Consider the following 21,668-nt stretch of genomic DNA (forward strand, 5'->3'; position numbering starts at 1 on the left):
GCTCCTGTACCACCACTGAGCGGCCGGGTCACCGGCTCGGCTCCTCAGCGAAAACCTGAATATGCGCTGCATCTGCTGCCTACTTATACTCACACTGTGATCAGCAGCAGCTGGATGCAATAATCGCATGCCAATGTGCATTGGCTCGTTTAGTTTACACTCGAAGTAGATTGGTCTCTCTAAGCGAGATCCCAATTCGTCGGTCATCCGACGTGACGTCTCCGTTCCCTCCTTCAGGGAACGAGGGTTACCATACGTAACCGAGACGTTTTGTATTAATTTTATTTATTTATTTATTTTTTTTCGGTACATCAATTAAATGAAAATGAGAAATATTGTCTTGTCAACTAGCTGATTAATTGATTGTGTCATGTAAACTATATTTTAAGAATTATAATTATTATAAGAATTTTTTATTTCAAGAAACAAGTAACAAAAGTCTTTTCAGCAGGTCTTTTGAGAAAACAGCAATATTACCACTGTGTAAACAAAGATCAAATAATTTGATTTTGTTTGCGGCTGACCATTTTTGAAGCACTGACAAAGATTACATTTTGATGACAAATCACTACATGTGAAATGGTTAAACTCAAACCAAGATGAGACCGACTGATATTTTGTGCATCTCTACAACTGAAAACTTTTGTTCTCTACATTCAAACACATGTTTCTTTGAATGTTTACTTTTTTGTTTACTTAACCTTTTTTTGCACTGTGGATGAAAAAAAAAAAAACTTCATAGCGATAGTCAGAACTGAACGCTTAACCGACTTCAAAAACACTGCATGGCAACTTAGTGTTTAATTGGCAGCATAAGAGATTTTTACAATAGAACAATCTCCAAATCTTCCTCTTCCAACAACTAGACATTTATTGATGGATGGATAGATAGATAGATAGATAGATAGATAGATAGATAGATAGTAGTGCTGGGCGGTATGACCAAAAATTTATATCACGGGTAACACATAAAGCTGTTCCCTCACCACAGTGCAACAGTGAAAAAGGACCCCTTCCAAACAGTGTCGCTTTCCAAACGTTGTTTAAGCGACATACACCTTTTACCGGTATTGCGGTATTTTAAAAATTCATATCATAACAAAAATAAACACCGGCATTCGGTATGAACCGGTATACCGCCCAGCGCTAATGGATGGATGGATGGATGGATAAACAAACTTGGACATTCTATATACAGCCAAGCAACAACCAATGTTACACTGACTGTAACAGAATTGTAACACAGAACACTGAAGTTTACCTTGTCTTTGAGAATATCTTGAACAGCTGTCTCGAATTCTTGAGAGTTGTTGAAGTCTACTGTTATGACGTGGGGTTTGCCGATGTACTGTTCAGTGTACGGGTGCTGAGATGACACCTGATGAGAAGAAGAAAACACGAGTGCTATCTATCATGAGTGCACTACACCAATTCTTCCGCTCCAGTTCATTTTCACAGTTCACAGCTCTGAGGATTATATGAACAGCAGAATTGTGTGCCATTCAGAAGTGAATTGAGATTGCCTTTTAAATTGTTATACAATTCCCCTTGTACTGAGGTAGCGAATATATGTATTTAGTATATTATGCATAGTTTGAATTTAAATTTGAATTTATGGGAGTAGACTTAAAAGAATACAGTTCCGAAAATCACACATTTATACATAGAACAGATGGGCTGTTTTCAGAAACATTTGCTTGAAATGCTTTAGAAATTATGATATATATTGTACATTTCTACAACAAATTCTGACTTTTTCCTCACCATTACCTTTTTTATTCAGTGGCGGAAACGGGATTCCATAGATTGTATAGATGACTGTTACATGTTTTGGGAGTACTAAACTTTTAGTTTGGAGAAATGTGTTTAGAAATCAGGAATAAACACATATTTTAAAAAGTCAAGATGAATGATATTATGTAATTGTTTTTTGTTAAAAACCTAAGTTAGACTAATGAAAAACCTTTGACCTTCTTTGAGTTTTAAATCAGTAGTTTCTTCTTGCATAATGGCCCCTCTTTAAATTGATGAGGGATATAGTGAGCAGACTGCACTTACCTCTCTGGATGTGGGCTTCCCTCTGAAGAACTCATGGTTGACGGAGCTGCGAGGGGGGCTGAACTTTGGCTGCAGGAACACGCAGCCATTGGCTATTGCCTCTAAAGGGGCGGGACCTTCATAGGGAAAGCCAAACCCCAAGAAGAGCTGAGAGAGAATTGATGTTTAGGATTGTTAATTGATTACAAGTTTAATCAAATTGCTGCATATTATCATTAATCAAAACACAGTTAATAACATGTATGAATATTTGATAAGTGTACACACAGCAATTGCTCCAATGGTTGAAAAACTCTTATAATGGAATTTACTTGAAGGTCAAAGGGACATTAGCTATTTTTTAAACAAATTATTTGATTTTATATTTTTAAAATGTATTTACTGAATGTATACTTTAAATTAACAGTCCCAGTGTTGGGTACACTCTAAAAATGCTGGGTTGTTTCAACCCAATTTTGGGTCAAATATGGACTAACCCAACTGTTGAGTTAAATTTTGGTTACATTTTTAAATTAACTTTTTAACCCAACAGTTGGGTTAGTCCATATTTGACCCAAAATTGGGTTGAAACAACCCAGCATTTTTTAGAGTGTAGTAACTGATTACATGTAATCTGGTTTACATAATCAGATTCCAAAAATTAAGTACTTGTAATTTGATAATATTATGTTTTTAAACACTCATAATCAGATTACAGTTACTTTTTAATGGATAACATGATTACATATTATTCACACGTGTCAAACCGACTGCATAAGTGTGGCAACATTATAGTTTTGTGAATTATATGTGTACTAAATGTGCTTTTGTAATAACTATTTAGACTGATAAGTGATCTGATCTCTTACCACACATGGATTGCATTTGTAAAGCCAAAATTGGCTGTTCATAATTAAACACTTCCATAATGCAAACAGAGCTGAGTCTGCATCTGTATCACTGGGAAAAATTCCCTATGTATTTTTTATACCATGCAAGTTACTAAACACTGCAAGTTATTTAAACTGCATTATCACTTAGATGTGAAAGTACATCATGCTAACTGTACCTTAGCCTTCCTCAGAAGCTGCTGTAGCTCCTGTTGGGGCAGTAAGCCGTGGTTCCTGACGAATGCGGGCACCTCAGGGGGCCGCTGGGCTTCATAGTACACTGTCCCGTGGATGTCCATGTAACGGTGTAAGATGCTCAGCAGCTTCTCCTTACCCTGCAGAAGCATGGAAAAAGAGAAGCAGATGAGAATGAACCTTAGAGAAAGACTAGTGTGTCTCTTGATCCCTCTTATTTATGACACCCACAAGAAGTCCGTACTTATGAGTTTGTAAATTGTAATTGCTATGTCATAATGCAGTTCAAATGATTTTGGAAAAAAAAATAAAAATGCATTTAATTGTTGCTTTATCACTATTTTAATATTGTACTGCCACAGAGAATTATGGTATTATGGTTATGTCGACATAACATAAGTATGTCGACAGTGAACAGTGTTTTCTGGCATGCATTCTAGTGTTTTTAATCAAAATGCATACAGATTGTGCATTAAAGAGTGAGTAGTTTCATATCTAACTTGAGATCAGCACCATGGACAGCGCACACACAAAAGCACAGGCTACAGATGAGAACAGTGAAACTGACTCACCTCTGCATACAATTACAACACAGCAGCAGAAACACATGAGTTTCCCATTAGTATTTCAGGAAAAAGGTTTAATGCATTTGCCTTTGACAAAAAAAAACAAAACAAAGAGTCTGATCTGTTATAGGCAGAACCCCCGCAGCAATAATTCACTCCTGTTGATGTTCAATAAAAAACTCAGCAGAGCACAACACTTCATTTCCCCATCTTTGTGTGTGCATATGCACATGTGTTTCTGCATTGTGTCTGTGCATATTTGACCACAATTGCTGCAAAATGTATGATTACCAAAACGATTTAAATGGTAGAGACTTGCAGAGTATTTACACACTGCATTCCAATGACATCAGAACCAGCAAGACCATTGACCACAAATGCTGGTTTTATGCGTGTAAAGGAGTCCATTCTGGCTCACAGGATAATTTGTAGGAAAATATTAAAAGTAAAAATGCCAAAACACGTCAGCACCCATTTATTATACTGGCAAGATATACTGAAAATATTATATCTTATTGCTCACATCTTTAATTACTCATGACTAAAGTCAATTTCACAATCGTCTCCACTGGGAGATTATTATATTTCATATATTAATACTAATCTGATGCTGTCAAGAATTTGACTGAGAAACATGTAATTAAAATGAGCCATAGGTTTTTTTCTTCCTTTGTTTTTCCCTAGTGGCATATGTATAGGACAATAATGATAGTTCTCTTAGATGTTTAGTAAAACAGGAGTATGAATTATTTACTTATTTAAATCATTACTCCTTTAATAATTCATACATCTCCTCAGGCAAGTGTTACACCTAATTTCTTAGATCACTGCATTAAGAGTTTTGGAGGCAAACACCTCCTCTTGAGAATAAAAACACATTTGGCTCTTTTCTTTGCACAGCAAAATAACCTCTGCTTGTTCTCTCTGCTCTCTCATGCATGCTTTAATAAATAGCATACTGTAACTGTAGTTCTTAAAAGTACCTCAGACAAGCAAAGGGACTGCAACAGTTCAAAGTTTACCTTCTGGACATTTATGACCGAATCATTCTTGTGTGAACCAAAATTGCTTCTCCTCTTAGCGGTAATGAACGTGCGATTGAAGAATAAGCGTAACAGATGATGTGCCATTTCAAACAACGGAGTGACATTCAGAAAATCAATGTAGGGCCTCGTTAAGGTTCACATTAAAGATTTCTGTCTGTCTTAGGAAAAGTGGCGCTACCTTAATGACATCTCTGTATCGATCTCTGAAAGCAAACGTTAGTTAAACAGCACTGAGGATGAAACATCATTATAGAAATCGGTAACAATCGATCAATCTAAATTAAACAAATGAAAGCTTCTTTGTGAGTCAGCATGTTCATTTATATGAAACTCGTTGGCTTAAATTATTCATTCCAGTGCCGTTTCCAGAATCTAAATTGAATCTTCTTTAAAAATAAAAAAATGTTTTATGCATTTGCTTGTGCAGTTTTAGCTTATTAATGATTACTAAGTTATTCAAAACCTCTAGTCCTAAGTATTAAGCTTCAGTGTGTAACACATGCCACACTGCTGATTCCCCAAATCCTGCGACTTGAGTGATCAGACAATTTTCGGCTGGTGTATGAAAAACTGGGTGAACAAATCCCATAGATTTGCATTGAAGAAGGGATCTGAGCCCAGAATATAATACAATCGTGAGGGTGGGATTTCCTGACTCTTTTTGTCAGAATGATTATTACCAGCCTTTGCAGAAGAAAATAAAAGATACTAACTTTCTTTTATAGGCAAATAAAAGACACTCTTCCTTTCCTGACACATGCTATTTAACCACATCGTAAATCAAACCTCAAGTGCTATAATTAGGTGCTAAAATGCATAATATATATATATATATTACACAGCACAACTGTTTCCGACAGTGGCTTTTGACCAATTCAATTCCATGACTTCTGTAGTCTTTCACGATTAATAAATACAAATAATAATAATAATTTTATAGAAATTTATCTACAAAAAAAAAAAAGTATATTCACTGTACTTTTCCAGGTGAGGAAGTGGCACTTCCAGGTTTTTCCATGACCGTGAGAACCCTTCTCATCTATAAACTGATGAAGTGATTGTCACGCTCTGACTTGGAGCTGTAAGTGAGCCAAGAGGGTCGACAAGAGACCAAAAAATAAATTAGAAGGGGGGAAAACGGTGGACAAAGGGGCGATGATTGTCTTTCCAATCTCTAAGCGTACAGTTGTAGCACTGGGCTGAGTGACACATGCACAATGAGAGCGAGTGGGCTGCCATTTGGCCCGGAGGGAATTGTCAGTGTTTAGGGACTCCAGAGTGCAGATAGCTTTTAAATGGCAACCTGTCAAACAAAACATACACGACAATGCACACCTCAAGCAGCAAAGAGACACAATAACACGTTAAAAATGGCAGTCAAAACATTCAGGTTAAACGTGGAGACTTAATTTTTCAAAGACTTGGAGCTTTCCGAGGCTCCTGGGGTACATTTTACACTCATCAAAACCAATCTCTGCTCCCAAACGCCCACCGGTTTGAACACACTTTCTGATTAAAGCCTGCTACTTGTCAAGTTTTTATTTATTTATTTGTTTTTGTTGGAGGACGGGTGGGCGCAGTTTCCTCTGGCGATGTTCACAGACTGTCTCTCTCGATACTGCAGAATGTTTGCTTTCATCCTGCTTTGAAGCGTGTTAAAGCAGCCTGATGTTATTTGCTGTCAGCACATCCAAATGCCACTTTAGCGCAATCAGTGTGCCCAACAAGCCATGATAGAAGCCAGGCAATCAATCTCTGTATGTTCTGACAGTTACACAGACTGAAGCAAGTTTACAGCAGTGATGGCACAGTGTTAAAAGACACTCTTCCTTTCCTGACACATGCTATTTAACCACATCGTAAATCAAACCTCAAGTGCTATAATTAGGTGCTAAAATGCATAACTTTTGGCTGATTGTAATATGACTTCATTGCTTGTGTTGAATGAATAATTGAATGAATGAATGAATGAATGAATGAGTGAATGAATGAATGAATGAATGAATGAAAATGTTAATGTCATACTAAAGTGTCACACACATATCAGTTGAGGTTCTACCTAGACATTTAGAGAACCATAACCGTACATACATCACCATTTAACAGTTTGGTGTCAGTAGGATTTTTTATTTAATTTTTTTATATATAAAAAAATATATACAGCTTTGAAGCGTGTTAAAGCAGCCTGATGTTATTTGCTGTCAGCACATCCAAATGCCACTTTAGCGCAATCAGTGTGCCCAACAAGCCATGATAGAAGCCAGGCAATCAATCTCTGTATGTTCTGACAGTTACACAGACTGAAGCAAGTTTACAGCAGTGATGGCACAGTGTTTTCGAATGCTGAGCAAGCCTGGCAGTACATGCTGTAGAAAAGTGTCAAAATTCTGCTAATTCTGCTGTTTCTGCTAACCAATCAGGAAACAGCCAACCTTTGCTTTGACGGGCTGTTATTGGACGCACACATTCTTACCTTCCACATACTGGCCTCTTTGCCGTAAACCACAGCCATGTTGTTGACTTTGTCCCTCTGTATCATCAATCTTTCAGTCTGGTTTAGTTCCTCGGTCACAAAACCCATGAAAGAGTTATCAGGAGTGTGTGCTGCAGAAAAAAACAACAACAAAAAACAGAATATTTCTAATTTCATAAATACAGTTCTTTACGAGATCATCGCAATGACACCATTACATTCATTTTGAATGTTGCAAAGAGAAGCAGTGGACAGAATTATTTCATGAATGCTCATAAAATTTAAGTTTGATTGCTGAATGTAAGGTAGTAAACCTTAAGGTAGTATATATTGACTGTCATACGCGGAAGCCGTTCCGGCGGATGATGTAAGACGTCGACGTTGCGTGATTAGTGACGAACGCGGAGACAAAACAAAACAAAACAAAACAAAACAAAACGCTGGTCACAAATTAGAAGCACAAAATGAGGATTTGTAAAGAAAAATGTCGGAGGATTTCGATATAAGCCAAGAGGAGAGTGGTTTTCCTTTGCTAAAGTAAGGAAACTTTGTTTCCTTTGCTCCTGCATTTCTCAGAGGTGCGCTCACGACGCATACGTCCTACGTCATCCGCCTGAACATCTTCCGCAGACCACAGTCAGCGGAAGTGAGAAAAAAGTGTTTATTACATTTGAAATATGGATATTTATCTTACAAAAATGCATGGATTCGCTACAGGAGGCCTTTATTCACCGTGTGAGGGATGTTTTATTACGGATGCGTGCACTTTATTTCATGTCTCCTGAACTGTTGACAACCAAAACCCGCTTACCCCCATTGAAAGGCTTGGAGGGGCCAGGACAATTTTTAATATAACTCCGATTGGATTCGTCTGAAAGAAGAAAGTCATATACACCTAGGATGCTTTAAGGGTGAGTAAAACACAGGCTAATTTTCATTTTTGGGTGAACTATCGCTTTAAGCCATTCAAGTGCAAGACAGCGTGAAAGAGATTTCAATGCGGTACTCGCAGGCTGTGATAGATTTTTTCTGTGCGCACACACGCTAAAAGCCGCAGCTCAGACAGCATGCGAGTGACAAATTGAGTTGTCTTTCGAATCTTCTTGAGCAAATGCACACAAAATTATATCAGAATGGTTGTTTTGATGGGTAAAATCCACGTAAACACGTATTGTTTCTGACCCACCCTTCACCCCAAACCAGCAGGATCACGACTTCTTCCACCTGTAATGGTACTATTGCTCGGTCCCCTTGCTGTATCGAATGCATAAGCAACTGGACTTATTTTGAGCTCAGCAGTCCTTTTAAGCATCTACAGTATATATATTTTTTTATTAAAGTGGAAATCAGTTTACTAAATAAGGGGGGAAGTACCTCTCAAGCATTTAGACCATGTATGAAATAAAGGGATTCCCAAACATTTTTTGTCAGCCAAATGCTTTAGACATGAAATATTTACTTGAAATATTTCGTAATATTTCAATAACTTAACAACACATTCACATATTTACAGTTTGATGTCACTTAATGGTCACATTAACATGCAGGTAAACAAATTAAATATTTCTATGTTTATTGTCCAAGTGTTTAAATAATTTATTTTACATTATATATATATATATATATATATATATATATATTACATTTTTATTTGTTTTATTATTTAATTAATTATCAACTCACAAACCTACTGCAGTTCTTGAATTAAGCCCAGTTTGGGAAACCCTGGTTTAATGTAATACATTTTAAGATGTTGATATTTTCTCTCTCTTTGCTTTTTTTTTGTGTGTGTGTGTGTCAATATGGTACGGAGCCCCTAAAGGGACATGGTGGTGGAAAAAAATCAGATTGAGTGAAAAAATTTGGGGTGGGATGAAAAAATAGTTGTCAGATTTTTTGCGTTCTCGCAAAATGTTGCGTTCCCTCGAGAAGCTTTGCGTTCCCTCGCAAAACATTTGCGTTCCCTCGCAAAACCAGTTGAGTTCGTACAAACACTTCCTGTTTACTTTACAGATTGTAGTGGTTCATACAGCTCCATACGTTCACAGTGGAGCAGTTCATAGAGTTTTGTTTTGAAATTGGACGAAATAGTCAGTGCATGCTTATCAAGGCACGGTTTTGGGACATTCTAAAACGCGTAACTCGCAAAACTTTTGCGTTCTCTCGCAAAGCCAGTTGAGTTCGGACAAACACTTCCTGTTTACTTTACAGATTGTTGTGGTTCATACTATTTAAATGCCATAGTGTTTGTCCGAAAACTGGTTTTGCGAGGGAACGCAAAATATCTTTGCGAGAGAACGCAAAGTTTTGCGAGGGAACGCAAAGTTTCTCGAGGGAATGCAAAAGTTTCTCGAAGGAACGCAAATATCTTTGCGAGAGAACGCAAAGTTTTGCGAGGGAACGCAAAGTTTCTCGAGGGAATGCAAAAGTTTCTCGAAGGAACGCAAATATCTTTGCGAGAGAACGCAAAGTTTTGCGAGGGAACGCAAAGTTTCTCGAGGGAATGCAAAAGTTTCTCGAAGGAACGCAAATATCTTTGCGAGAGAACGCAAAAGTTTTGCGAGAGAACGCAACAAATTATTTCCTCCCACCCCGAATGTTTTCCACCACCATGTCCCTTTAGGGCGCCGTAATATGGTATCTTTCATGGTAAGTTTAAAACTAGTTAGATAAAAAAAAGTAATATAAAAGTAATCTAAAAAGTACTCAGAATATATTTCCTAAAAAGAGTACCCTAGATTACTTTACTAACTACAGTTTTCATCATGTAATGTGTAATCAGTAATGGACTACAATTTGTAAGTCATCTACCCAGCTCTGTTCATTCGTTCGTTCCTTCCTTCCTTCCTTCCTTCCTTCCTTCATTCATTCATTCATTCATTATGAATTACACATACACACAATTCATGGACTATTTCCATAACCATTTTAAGATATTAAGACATTTCAGGATATTAATGATAAAATGTTTGAAATTGCACATTTTAGTATTTAGTAGTTAGTATTTAGTAGTAATTTAATAGTATTTAGTTTTTAGTATTTATATTAGATTTAATAAAACTCATGTTATTGTCTATGGGTGAAGTCTTTAATTTCTCGCAATAATTTAATTTATATATATACTGTATATATATATGTAAGGAATAATTGACGACGGGCCGTTGAATTATTAGAAAAATAATGCACACCCGAGGTGGTCATTCGCGTCGTGGCCGTTACACCTCGGGTGTGCATTATTTTTCTAATAATTCAACAGCCCGGAGTCAATTATTCCGCTTATACTATGGTTACCACACCTCAAGACATTGATCAGATGATATATTTAAAGGGATTCGTCCGTTTTTGTACTTAAATCGCTATTGTGAGTAGGATTATTTCTTCCGCATCTCATCCAACGCCTCTTTTGCTAGTTCCAAAACATCATTTTAAAGCTGGTAATGGAGGCTTGAGCCGTTGATAGCATTCTAATGCAGTTATTAATGAAGTTATTAGAAAGAGAGCGAGAGAGACAGAGACACACAGAGAAAGAGAAAGAAAGAGAGAGAGAGAGAGAGAGCTTGTGTGAAATAGGCTACCTATGTGCGTCCCTCAACAGTGTTCTGCAGCAGCGTCTTTAAACAGCGCTGTTATTACCTCGCTAGTGAGAAATGTCATGTGTAGCCTTTAAGTTGCTACACTATATAGGCTAACTGATAAAATCATCAGGGCAGCGCTGACAACACCTTTTTGTGCAAACTGCGTGACCGTAGTGTGCGTGTGCGAGCACGTGTGATTGCAGTAATTCCTGTGTGCTGTATAGGTACTGTATGCTAATTTCCGTTATTACAGTTAACTATGCGAAGTGATATGGAGCTGTAATGCGGTCAAGAGAGCTGCCTGGAACTACGTTTGCTGTGCGTTTCCCTAAAAATAATTGCACACCTCAGAACGTTCGTCAGCCAATCAGATTCAAGCATTCAACGGCCCCGTAGTATAAATATATATATATACATAGACGCACAATGGAGATGAAATGTTGTGGCATCTGGCCAATTCAATTCAAATTCACACTCATGAAGTGAAAGCGAACAAATTGCTAAATTCTGAATTTGGGCCAAACTTGTGTTCTGTTAATATATTGAAATGAGGAGCAGTGCCTCAGCGTGTAGAGATGCAGATTTGTGCATATGCTGCACAGACACAAACACTCTCCAGCTCTGACAACATCTGCTGCTCTTCTCCTGCATACAGATGCTCTGCGTCTATAGCATCTGCTACCCAAACACAAAACGCTCACCCAAACGTGCTTACTGTTCTCATTTTCTGTGCTGTGATTACTAAAAGACTTTCATAATGCAGCCTGATAAATGCATTAGAGAAGCTATAAGATACTCACCCCTTTGATAAAGAAGTTAGCCACAGTACAAGCTACTAATTAGACATAGGTAACTAAACTATTTGGTAGAAGCAATACTTTTGGTAAAACTTTATTTTATGGTGTCCTTGTTCCACGTTACATGTACTGTACTTACGGAAGCTACAGATTACAGTCTATAAAGTTTTAAATATGTATATTTTTCTTACACAAACGCATCGCTTCGCTTCAGAAGGCTTTTATTAGCCCCCCGGAGCCATGTGGAGCACTTTTTATGATGGATGGATGCACATTTTTGGGCTTCAAAATCTCAACCCCCACTCACTGCCATTATATAAAGCTTGGAAGAGCCAAGACATTTTTTTTATATAACTCTGATTACATTTGCCTGAAAAAAAAAGAAAGTCACATACACCTAGGATGGCTTGAGGGTGAGTAAATCATGGGATAATTAACATTTTTGGGTGAACTATCCCTTTAATAACTGTATAATTATATGCAACTAACCCTAAATCAAACCCTATTCCTAACACTAATCCTATAGAAAGTAAACGTTATTAATTAATATCACTCAGCACTTACATGTACAATTACACTATAAAATGGACAGCTTAAAATAAAGTGTAACCAAACTTTCTTATTTGTGTTACTATGTATTACATAAAATACACTATAAAAAAAATTGGCAGGAATTTACAGGATTAAAGAGTATTATTTTACAATATATTACTGTAGTCAGAAATTTACTGTGAAATCAATGCATGCTGGGTCTTTTTATTTATTTTTATAAATGACTGTGAATGAACAGCAGAATGATGATAAATCACAATCATTTACTGCTCTTGTTTTACTGTGAATTCACATTATAAAGTTGTCTTTATCTGTGCCACTGTCAGAAATGTAGCTGTTTACTGCTGTAATTGTTTTGAAGTCACCATAATAGTGATTGGTGATCCCATTTGTTTGGGCTCTGTGACCTCGCATATTCATAATCAAATTTCTAGTCATGTCAGAAGTGTGACAAATGAAAACATTTGTCAAAATGATGACAAGCTAGAATATGAAATAAGATAATTGCCTAACTTTAAGTTAGTTTAACGGTTCTTATCATGAACATGACGATTTTATTTTAGCATTATTTAAGCATGAAGATTAATCAGTAACTTATTTCATATTCATAACTGTTTGTGGATGGATCTTTCATAATAGTGAAACAACTAGTAGTGAAGATACATCTTTGAAAGATGTGACATCAGTACTCGACATACAAAACACAACAAATTAAAAACAACACTTACGACATAAACCAATATTACAAAATAAACAAACAACACAAACTGCTAAAAGTGAACCAAAAACAATTTAAATAGCACAAATAAAATCATCAAGAATAAAAAACACTTTTCATGCTGCATTGCATGCTGGGTGCCTTCATAGTACACTGTAGAAACACAGTATGATGCTGTTCGTTTAAAAGAAATTTCGGAGAGTGCAGTTAGATAAAAGTGTATCTAAAATATTATATATATATACATATATATATGTGTGACCCTGGACCACAAAACCAGTCTTAAGTGTCAATTTTTTTCAGAAATTGAGATTTATACATCACCTGGAAGCTGAATAAATAAGCTTTCCATTGATGTATGGTTTGTTAGGATAGGACAATATTTGGCTGAGATACAACTATTTGAAAATCTGAATGCCTAACTTTAAGTTAGTTTAACGGTTCTTATCATGAACATGACGATTTTATTTTAGCATTATTTAAGCATGAAGATTAATCAGTAACTTATTTCATATTCATAACTGTTTGTGGATGTATATATATATATATATATATATATATATATATATTAACTTATAATATGTTTTATAATCTCATGAGTAATCATAACAACAGTTGTAATGCATTATAATATTTACTTATTAGTGATTATAGCTTTTAAGATTATGATGATTTATAATACACAATGAACACAATGCATCCACTTAACTTATAATGGATTATGTTTCCCATATAGTTATAATGTATTATACGCCTCATATCTTGCCATTGTTAACTTGTTACTTTACTTAAAGCAGACAAAGACCACTTATAATTAACTTATAAATAAATAAATAATTTATAACAACTTATAAATAAGTTTTTAATAAAAAAAATACAAAATAATATTTTTTCTTAAACAGCCATAAGATCAGATATCTGATCAGATGAATGTGTAATATGGCACATTTGATTTTAACTATATTTATTGTAATATCAGTAAGATAGTAAGATACTGAACAGATCTTAAATAAATAATGTCAAGATATGAGACTTATAATCCATTATAAATTAAGTGGATTATCCTGAGTTTGTTATGTTGCAGACTGTATCTGTATTTGTATTATATTGTATTTGTACAGGTGCCTGTATTTCTATTGTATTTTTTTACAATGCATTATGCATTCATTATAATGTCTTAAGAATACCCTTATAATGTGTTATAAAAATGGGCTTCATAGAAAGTGTTACCAACATTTTTAACACTGTAAAACTGAATACAGCAATACTTATCTGGCACAAACACAAAAATAGTGACACTAAATAATGCCGTAAACATTAATTTAACAACATAAGATATGACGTCATAACTGCTATCAAAAAACTGAGAGGAAACATTTATTTCAATGAAAAATGAAATGTGAGCTGCCACAGAGAATGTCAATTTAGAGTTTTATACTGTAAATTATAAGATGACTTATAATTTCAATTACCTGAAATGTATTTTACTTTAATTACATAAAATGTCCCATGAGATTTATTACAGTTTTTCACCGTGTATAGTAAGGAAACTGATTGTTAACTAATTAACCAGTTTTTACCATAGTATTTTTACTTTTACATAGCATTTTGTGACTTTTACTGTTAAAAATACATTTTTTACAGTGTCTAACTTCCGTAATATGACATATTTCCAAACAAAACACAATTTTAAATGTGCAAAAAGGTATAGACTTAGTTTAATCCATTGGAAATTGATAATACAGCGGATAGCTAGTTTTTATTTACTTATTTATTTATTTATTGGCTGTTCTTTAGCTCTTATTACACGGCTCTGTGGAATACTTGACTCTGATTGGTCAGTCACGATATTCCGAGGCATGTTATCCCTCGATAACAACCAGTAAAAGCTAACAACACAGGCTCATCCGGGTAACTGAAGTAGGCACTATAGTCTTGCTAGGAACAGTTTTTCTTGGTGGAAGCTTTGCGTTTGGTTAGCTAATAAAATATTCAAACTCGATTCAATATTATGTGTACAATTATTTAATTATGTCATCCTGGAATCGCAGACTCGCTCTCTCTTGTTTCATACAAACGCAGCTGCTGCCATTTTGCTACGACTGTTTTGTACGCTGTAATGGATTATAAAATAACTAACAAACTGGTAAGATTTTAAAACAGTTTTGTCTTAAATCAATATCTTTTATCGCCTTAATTATTTATGTGGTGAAATGTTGTGTAATAAGTGGTATGATTGTACCGAATCCCTTAAATATCCATATAGTTTGAATTTGCCGCTTGCTCGCAACTGCTGTGTTCACGGAAGCGTTGCGTTCAAATATTTAAACTCAAATCAATATTTTGTGTCTAATTATTTACATATCGCAGAATAACCCCTGACGCGAAGCAGACAACCGGCTAGATGTACATTATCCCTTACTTATAAAGCATATATTAATGCATGACCATATTGTAGATCCCTTAACCCTATCCAATACCTCAACATAACTACCGCAACAACTTCCTTGTTTACTATCAATCAGCAGCAAATTAGAAGTTTGAGGCAACATTCTTAGTTAACAGTGAATATGCGTTCCTTGATCTAAAGTGTTACCAAAATTTCAAATATGAGCAAAGCCAAATTCTGCTGTAAAGCAGCTCTAACAAGACAATCGTGTCATGATTCAGCTCCAGCCAGTAATAAGCAGTCACAGACTTACGGAACATGGTCATGTATTGTTTGCAGTTGAGGTTCCAGTAGCCCCAGTTGGTCCTGTAGCCGTTCAGTGTGGCGTACTCCTCATTATTGTACGCTGGCTCCGTGCCAAAGGTGTCGATCACACGGATGTGGCACCTACACAGAAAAAACACTTTACCCAGAGTTCTGTTTATTTTTTGTTGTGTGGTGATGCACAGACCAGCTAATATGCTCACACATGCTATTCCGCCAAACGAAACGATGTGCGTCTGGCAAATGTGATTACATATTATCACATTAGCATAAAGCTTTCCATTAAAATCTTAGTTTCCCCATTAAAGAAAACTGCCTCATTTTCAAACCTGTGTGGCTTTGTTTTTTTCCATGCAGATGCTTTGCAGATCATTCACACTGCTCTATATTTTTTCATAAAATGAAAGTGAATGGTAACCAGGGGCTGACGGGCTCCAAAATGAAAAGCACCACAGCTGTAGATCATTAGACTTGCAATGCACAAGTCAAATGGACTACCGCTGTGGTGCTTTTAATTTCCAAGTCTTCTGAGGCCATATGATAGCTTTGTGTGAGGAACACAGTGAAACTGAAGTCATTAAATCTCTTTCCATTCTAGATATCAATCTCATTAATGGAATTAAATATGCAATGATATATGACTGAACATACAGTGGATATGCTTATCAGTACATAATCAGACTACACTACACGACTCCTGAAATCTGAATAGATTTTAAAATACTAGCAATGACACATTTGCTGACTTATAAGGGAATCAATCACACACTACATGATTGTTATGTTGTTGCGAACACAACAAACCCTTGTGAACAATACACATTAGTACACTTTTAACTATGAACTAATTATTAACTATGACTTTTGCCGCAATAAACTCCTAATTTGCTGCTTATTAATAGTTAGTATGGTAGTTGTTAAGTTTAGGTATGTGGTAGGGTTAAGGAATCTAGAGAAAAAGAAAAATGTCAATTGTGTTACAATGTTATCAGATGAGAATTAACTACTCATCCCATGAAGCATTGCAAGTGGCACAATTAAAATCAGTAATGGTGGTATAATATAATATTACTGAAAATGCCTAATATACTTTAAACAATGTGTTTCTTATCACATCTAAGTACACTTTAAAGTTTTACTTTACATTTTAAATATTATGTTTTTAATAATCTATTTTTTTGTAGAAGTACACTAACATACAGCACAGGTACTTAATTATGATTTTCACTGCAGTGTGTTATTCAATATTACATTTAAGTTAATATATTTTAAATGTACTAAATTGCAACTTCATCATTACAAAAGTGCAATTTCAAATATATTTAAATACATGACATACAAGTTTCAATAGAAACGACATTAAAGTATATTTTATTTGACCAAAAATGCTTTAACCATATTTCAAAGACAAATTCATTAAAAAAATTACATATAAAGATGTGCTTATGTCCTTTTGAGTGGGTCAAAAAACAACAAAAAAACTCTAAAGTTCAGCTAACTGCATTTTATATTAAGGTTAATTATAATATATTTTAATTTTATTGCAATTAAGTCTAATTTATCAAGTATATTATTTTAAAGTATATTATTCTCATAATAAAAATATGCTAAAGTTTGCTTCTTTTTACACTGTTTTTATGATGAATTTATACGTTTTTGTAATTGTATGAAAATAGCTACGTGAAGATTATTAAATTATTTCTTATTTTGTGACACTTGGAAAAAAACAACAGCATTCAGACTTGGACTGCTGTAAACATTTCAGTGCAATAAAAAATGAATCCTACATGGATGATTTATTACACAAAAGACAAATCATTCTCTCCCAGAGTGAAATATAGCAACATACTGTATTTTACAGTTGACAAATGAGAAATGGCATCTAATTGATCTTCCAATAATTTTAATACATTATGCATGTGGCGGTCTTGGTGTGAACGATGAGACACAGATGTTATCCATTATTTATGAAGTAAATTTCTGGAGTATTATGCTGTACTCATCAGTGTTGTATGTATCTGAGTTCATCTCTATTCATTATTGAACTCACTGATTGAGTTCTGAGAATTCACAGTGAGACTGCTGGCATGACCAAGTCAATAAAGACTCAGAATCCATTATAAAGCACATGATAGATCAGTTTAAAGACCCCATGAAATCAAAATTCAAGTTTTGTAACGTTTTCAAAAAGGCAGGCAAAGAAATATCTTTATGGTTAGAAGCCAGAGGTTCAGAAATCAGAAAGGCAGCTCAGTTTTTTGGAAGAGAGACTCAAACTGACCTGTGCTGTCTAAAGGAAAGGCCCATGTGCTGTTTCATCTGCTGCAGGCCGTGGTAGTCTGTATAGATAAGGTCAAAGGGTAACGGGCCAATCAGAGGACAGCTTCCTCTTCCTGGAGGAACGCCAAGTGACCTAAAAGTGAAGAAAGAATAAGTTGTAACACACTAAAGCAGTGGTGCAGGTTTGAGAGTAGTAATCAACATCAACATTGCTGGAACATTTCAGCCCTTTGCATTATGTATATTGACTCATATTTACTTGTTGTGATACAATATAGATCTCTGAGTGACTCTGTGAAATTCATTTACCTTTTGTGCATTGATTTCTGGATTTCTTGCATGTAACCCTTTTGCAACATGACATGCAAGACTCCAGAGTTTTCAGAAACCTTGTAGTCTGCTTAATTGTACTGAATGTGAATTTGTAGTGCGCTTCAAAACTTAAAATATATATATATATATAATGTATATATATATGTGTGTGTGTGTGTGTGTGACCCTGGACCACAAACCAGTCTTAAGCCGCTTGGGTATATTTTTAGCAATAGCTAAAAAAACATATCTCAATTTCAATATAAATCCCAGTTTCAAAAAATTGACCTTTATGACTGGTTTTGTGGTCCAGGGTCACACACACACACACACACACACACACAAACACATATATATATAAACTGTACTTGTAGATAATATATTATTAATGAAATAAACGGCTGCTTAAGTGAATTTAAAGTTTACTTTGATGATTGACTCTTCAAAGTAACACACTTTTAAAAGTGCACTTTGTAATAATGTAATATTAAAATATTTACTGTAAAACATTGTTTTAATAATCTTTCTTTGTGCTTTAAATTACAATTATTTTGATGTGTTGACTAACATACTAAAACAAATGTAAAGTCATTTGAAACTGTAGTGTGTTATTGGATATTTAAAGGTAATATATTTTAAATGTACTAAATTGCAACTTCATCATTACTAACGTATAATTACAAATATATTTAAATACATGACATATAAGTTTAACCAGAAATGACCGTACCATATATGCTTGACAATAAATTTGTCAGTACACTATAACCATATTTAAAAGACATCATAAATAATTATGAAATTATATATAAAGATGAACTTAAGTCCGACTTAAGTGGGTCAAAGTATTGTTCAAATAATTGCATTTAATTTAAATGTAAACTATAATAGATATTTTATTTAATTTTCAATAAGATGCAGCCAAGTTTCTGATAATAATTAGTATATTATTTTCTTTAAAGTATATTATTTCCGTAATACAGTTCTCCTTTTAAAAGTTTTATTTTTTATTTTAATTTTGTATTAATTTTTTTATAATGGCCAGTTCTTCATTTTGGCATCTCATATTACAAACTTAAAAAATAAATAAATAAACAAATAAATAATTATTTTGGGGGACACCAAGCATGAGGCTTCGGGGCTAAATTTAGTGTGACTCATCATCTAGATCGCACACAGCAGGTGACTGTGAGGAGAGCACCTCCTCTCTGCAGGAGATCATTTGTCAGTTGGGAGAGTTTCTCTGGGATGCTCCTCCAGGGATCCTGGAAGTGCCAAATCCAAAGCCGCTGGTGTTTGTGAGCAGATGTTTCAGCAGAGAATATGTAAACCACCACAGACCTGCTGCTAAACTGGCTTCTGATATTTCATTATGAATTCTGGGCTGGTTTCAGCCACCCACATCTTTCATCTACAGAAAATGGGAAAAGCGCAATAACCGCATCACAATCTCATGCAGGTTGGGCTCTGTTAAAATTCATTTCCGAACACTGAAGGTTTTTGATCTTATTTCGATCTGAAATGTCAAAATGCGAGCGCCTTTAATTGTAACACCCGGGGTTTAATAGACAATACTGGAAAGACCTTTTTTCTTAACCAATGCTCAGTTCGTTTATGCAAATCCTCAGGCAAAGGTAAAGCTTTTTTCAGTCCTGGTCTGCAAATCTTTAGTTCTATAAATGTCAGCTCTGTAAATGAGGTGGTGTCTTGCATAAACCAGGTTACTGGGTCCAAAGCAACTCATTCAAACTGGTGTTTAACTCATGCAAAGGGCTCTGCGAGACATAAACTGAGCAAAGGTCTCAAATACACGTAAACATGGCATGACAATTGTGAGTCATCTTGGATAAAAGCGTCTGCTGAATGAATAAATGTGAATATGAATGAATATAAATGTAGATGAACTTAGAAGATCCATGAATGTAGAAGATCCAAAAAGTAAAAAAAAATGTGTCTTAAATAAATCCATGTGAATCGAATGGTTTAATCCAAGTCTTGTGAAGAGATACACTTTTTTATGATGAAAAGACTTAATTTAGGCTTTTATTCATATGGGTTGATTCAAAAGGATTGATATTATGAAACCTTTATGGCTTTTTTTTTTGATCTTCTAGGTTCTGGCTACCTGGACTTTCAATGGAGGGACACATTTCTGTAAAAATATCTTAATTTCTGATTCAAAGATTCACCAAAGTCTTATAGGTTTTGATCAACATGAGAGTGAATAAATGATGAAAGAATTTTCATTTTTGGGTGAACTAAGAAACATAGTCATGAAAGTTTACTCTCTTTAAAGGGGTCATATGATGTTGCTAAAAAGAACATTATGTTGTGTATTTGGTGTAATGAAATGTGTTTATGCGGTTTAAGGTTCAAAAAACACATTATTTTCCACATACTGTACATTATTGTTTCTCTATGCCCCGCCTTTCTGAAACGCGTCGATTTTTACAAAGCTCATCAGTCTGTTGCTCATCCAATGGAGCACTGCAATTAATGTAATGGAAACCAAACAATGCAAACAAGGGCAATATAAAAATTGTTCCTATGATCATAGTATTAAAAAAAATCCTGTACTGTACAATAATGTACTGTAAAATACTGTACATATAGTGAAATATTTGCATACAGTGTATACTGTAGACATATAGAGTATAAGTAGTAATTTGAGACCTGTCAATCGAAATGTTTCATAGCAGTGGGCAGTCGCATTGGGAACCATGAATGTTTTCATGGTAAAAGCAACTTCTGAAACTCTATATACTATACTTCTCTAATAAGATTATATCAATAAAGTTAATTATGTCAGTGTTAAGTTCCTGTATGAGAAGCTTATATATAATTAAATATAATTAAATATAAAACTGAGCAAGCACGTGGTATTTAACATTGAAATAATCAATGCATATGTAAACTAAATGGGAATTTATATTCAATATACAATATAGCAAACTAGTTGCAAAACAATTAGTTCACATGATCAAATACCCTTTTAAGAAATTTGTGCATTGACAGATGAAAATATCACTCATGATTCCAAAGCACTTTTACCATAGTGCATGATTTGTAACCTAATACATTTTTAAAATTGACATTACATAACCAGCTGCATATGTATGACTTTCCTGACATAGTAAACTTGCTTGGTAGCCCACCTGGTACAGTCAGGTACGAGTCCTGTGAATCAAGATTCACAACAAAAAAGCCCACACACTTGTAGAATCAAGCTATAATTGCACTGATGTTTCAGCAAATGTGTTTTTATCTCACTTTTGCTTTTGTTAACACTGTCAGTTATAGGGTCAGGTTTACTGTAGGTGGTACATTATTTGGTTACACTTTATTTCGATAGTCCACTTTAGACATTCTACTAACTATAAGTAACTTTGTAACTACATGTACTACATGTCAACTAATTCTCATTAATTTGCAACTACATGTCTACTAACTCTCAGAGTAGACTGTTAGGGTAGGTTTAGGGTTAGTAGAATAAGTTGACAAAGAAAGTGTTAGA

The 21,668-nt window shown here is 34.8% G+C and overlaps 1 protein-coding gene across 1 annotated transcript in view; it reads right to left on the bottom strand.

Annotated features, from left to right (window-relative positions):
• mgat5b (alpha-1,6-mannosylglycoprotein 6-beta-N-acetylglucosaminyltransferase B) overlaps positions 1 to 21,668 on the bottom strand; it is a 121,643-nt gene that overhangs the window by 6,474 nt on the left and 93,501 nt on the right. The window contains exons 9-14 of the mRNA XM_016480888.1: positions 17,844 to 17,975; positions 15,552 to 15,685; positions 7,208 to 7,338; positions 3,107 to 3,262; positions 2,059 to 2,205; positions 1,262 to 1,378 (exon numbers count right to left, since the gene is read on the bottom strand). Of these exons, the coding sequence (XP_016336374.1) occupies positions 1,262 to 1,378; positions 2,059 to 2,205; positions 3,107 to 3,262; positions 7,208 to 7,338; positions 15,552 to 15,685; positions 17,844 to 17,975 (817 nt within the window). The remainder of the gene's footprint in view (positions 1 to 1,261; positions 1,379 to 2,058; positions 2,206 to 3,106; positions 3,263 to 7,207; positions 7,339 to 15,551; positions 15,686 to 17,843; positions 17,976 to 21,668) is intronic.

The sequence above is a fragment of the Sinocyclocheilus anshuiensis genome, unplaced genomic scaffold (genome assembly GCF_001515605.1).
Source record: "Sinocyclocheilus anshuiensis isolate Anshui unplaced genomic scaffold, SAMN03320099.WGS_v1.1 scaffold561, whole genome shotgun sequence".
NCBI classification, from domain to species: domain Eukaryota; kingdom Metazoa; phylum Chordata; class Actinopteri; order Cypriniformes; family Cyprinidae; genus Sinocyclocheilus; species Sinocyclocheilus anshuiensis.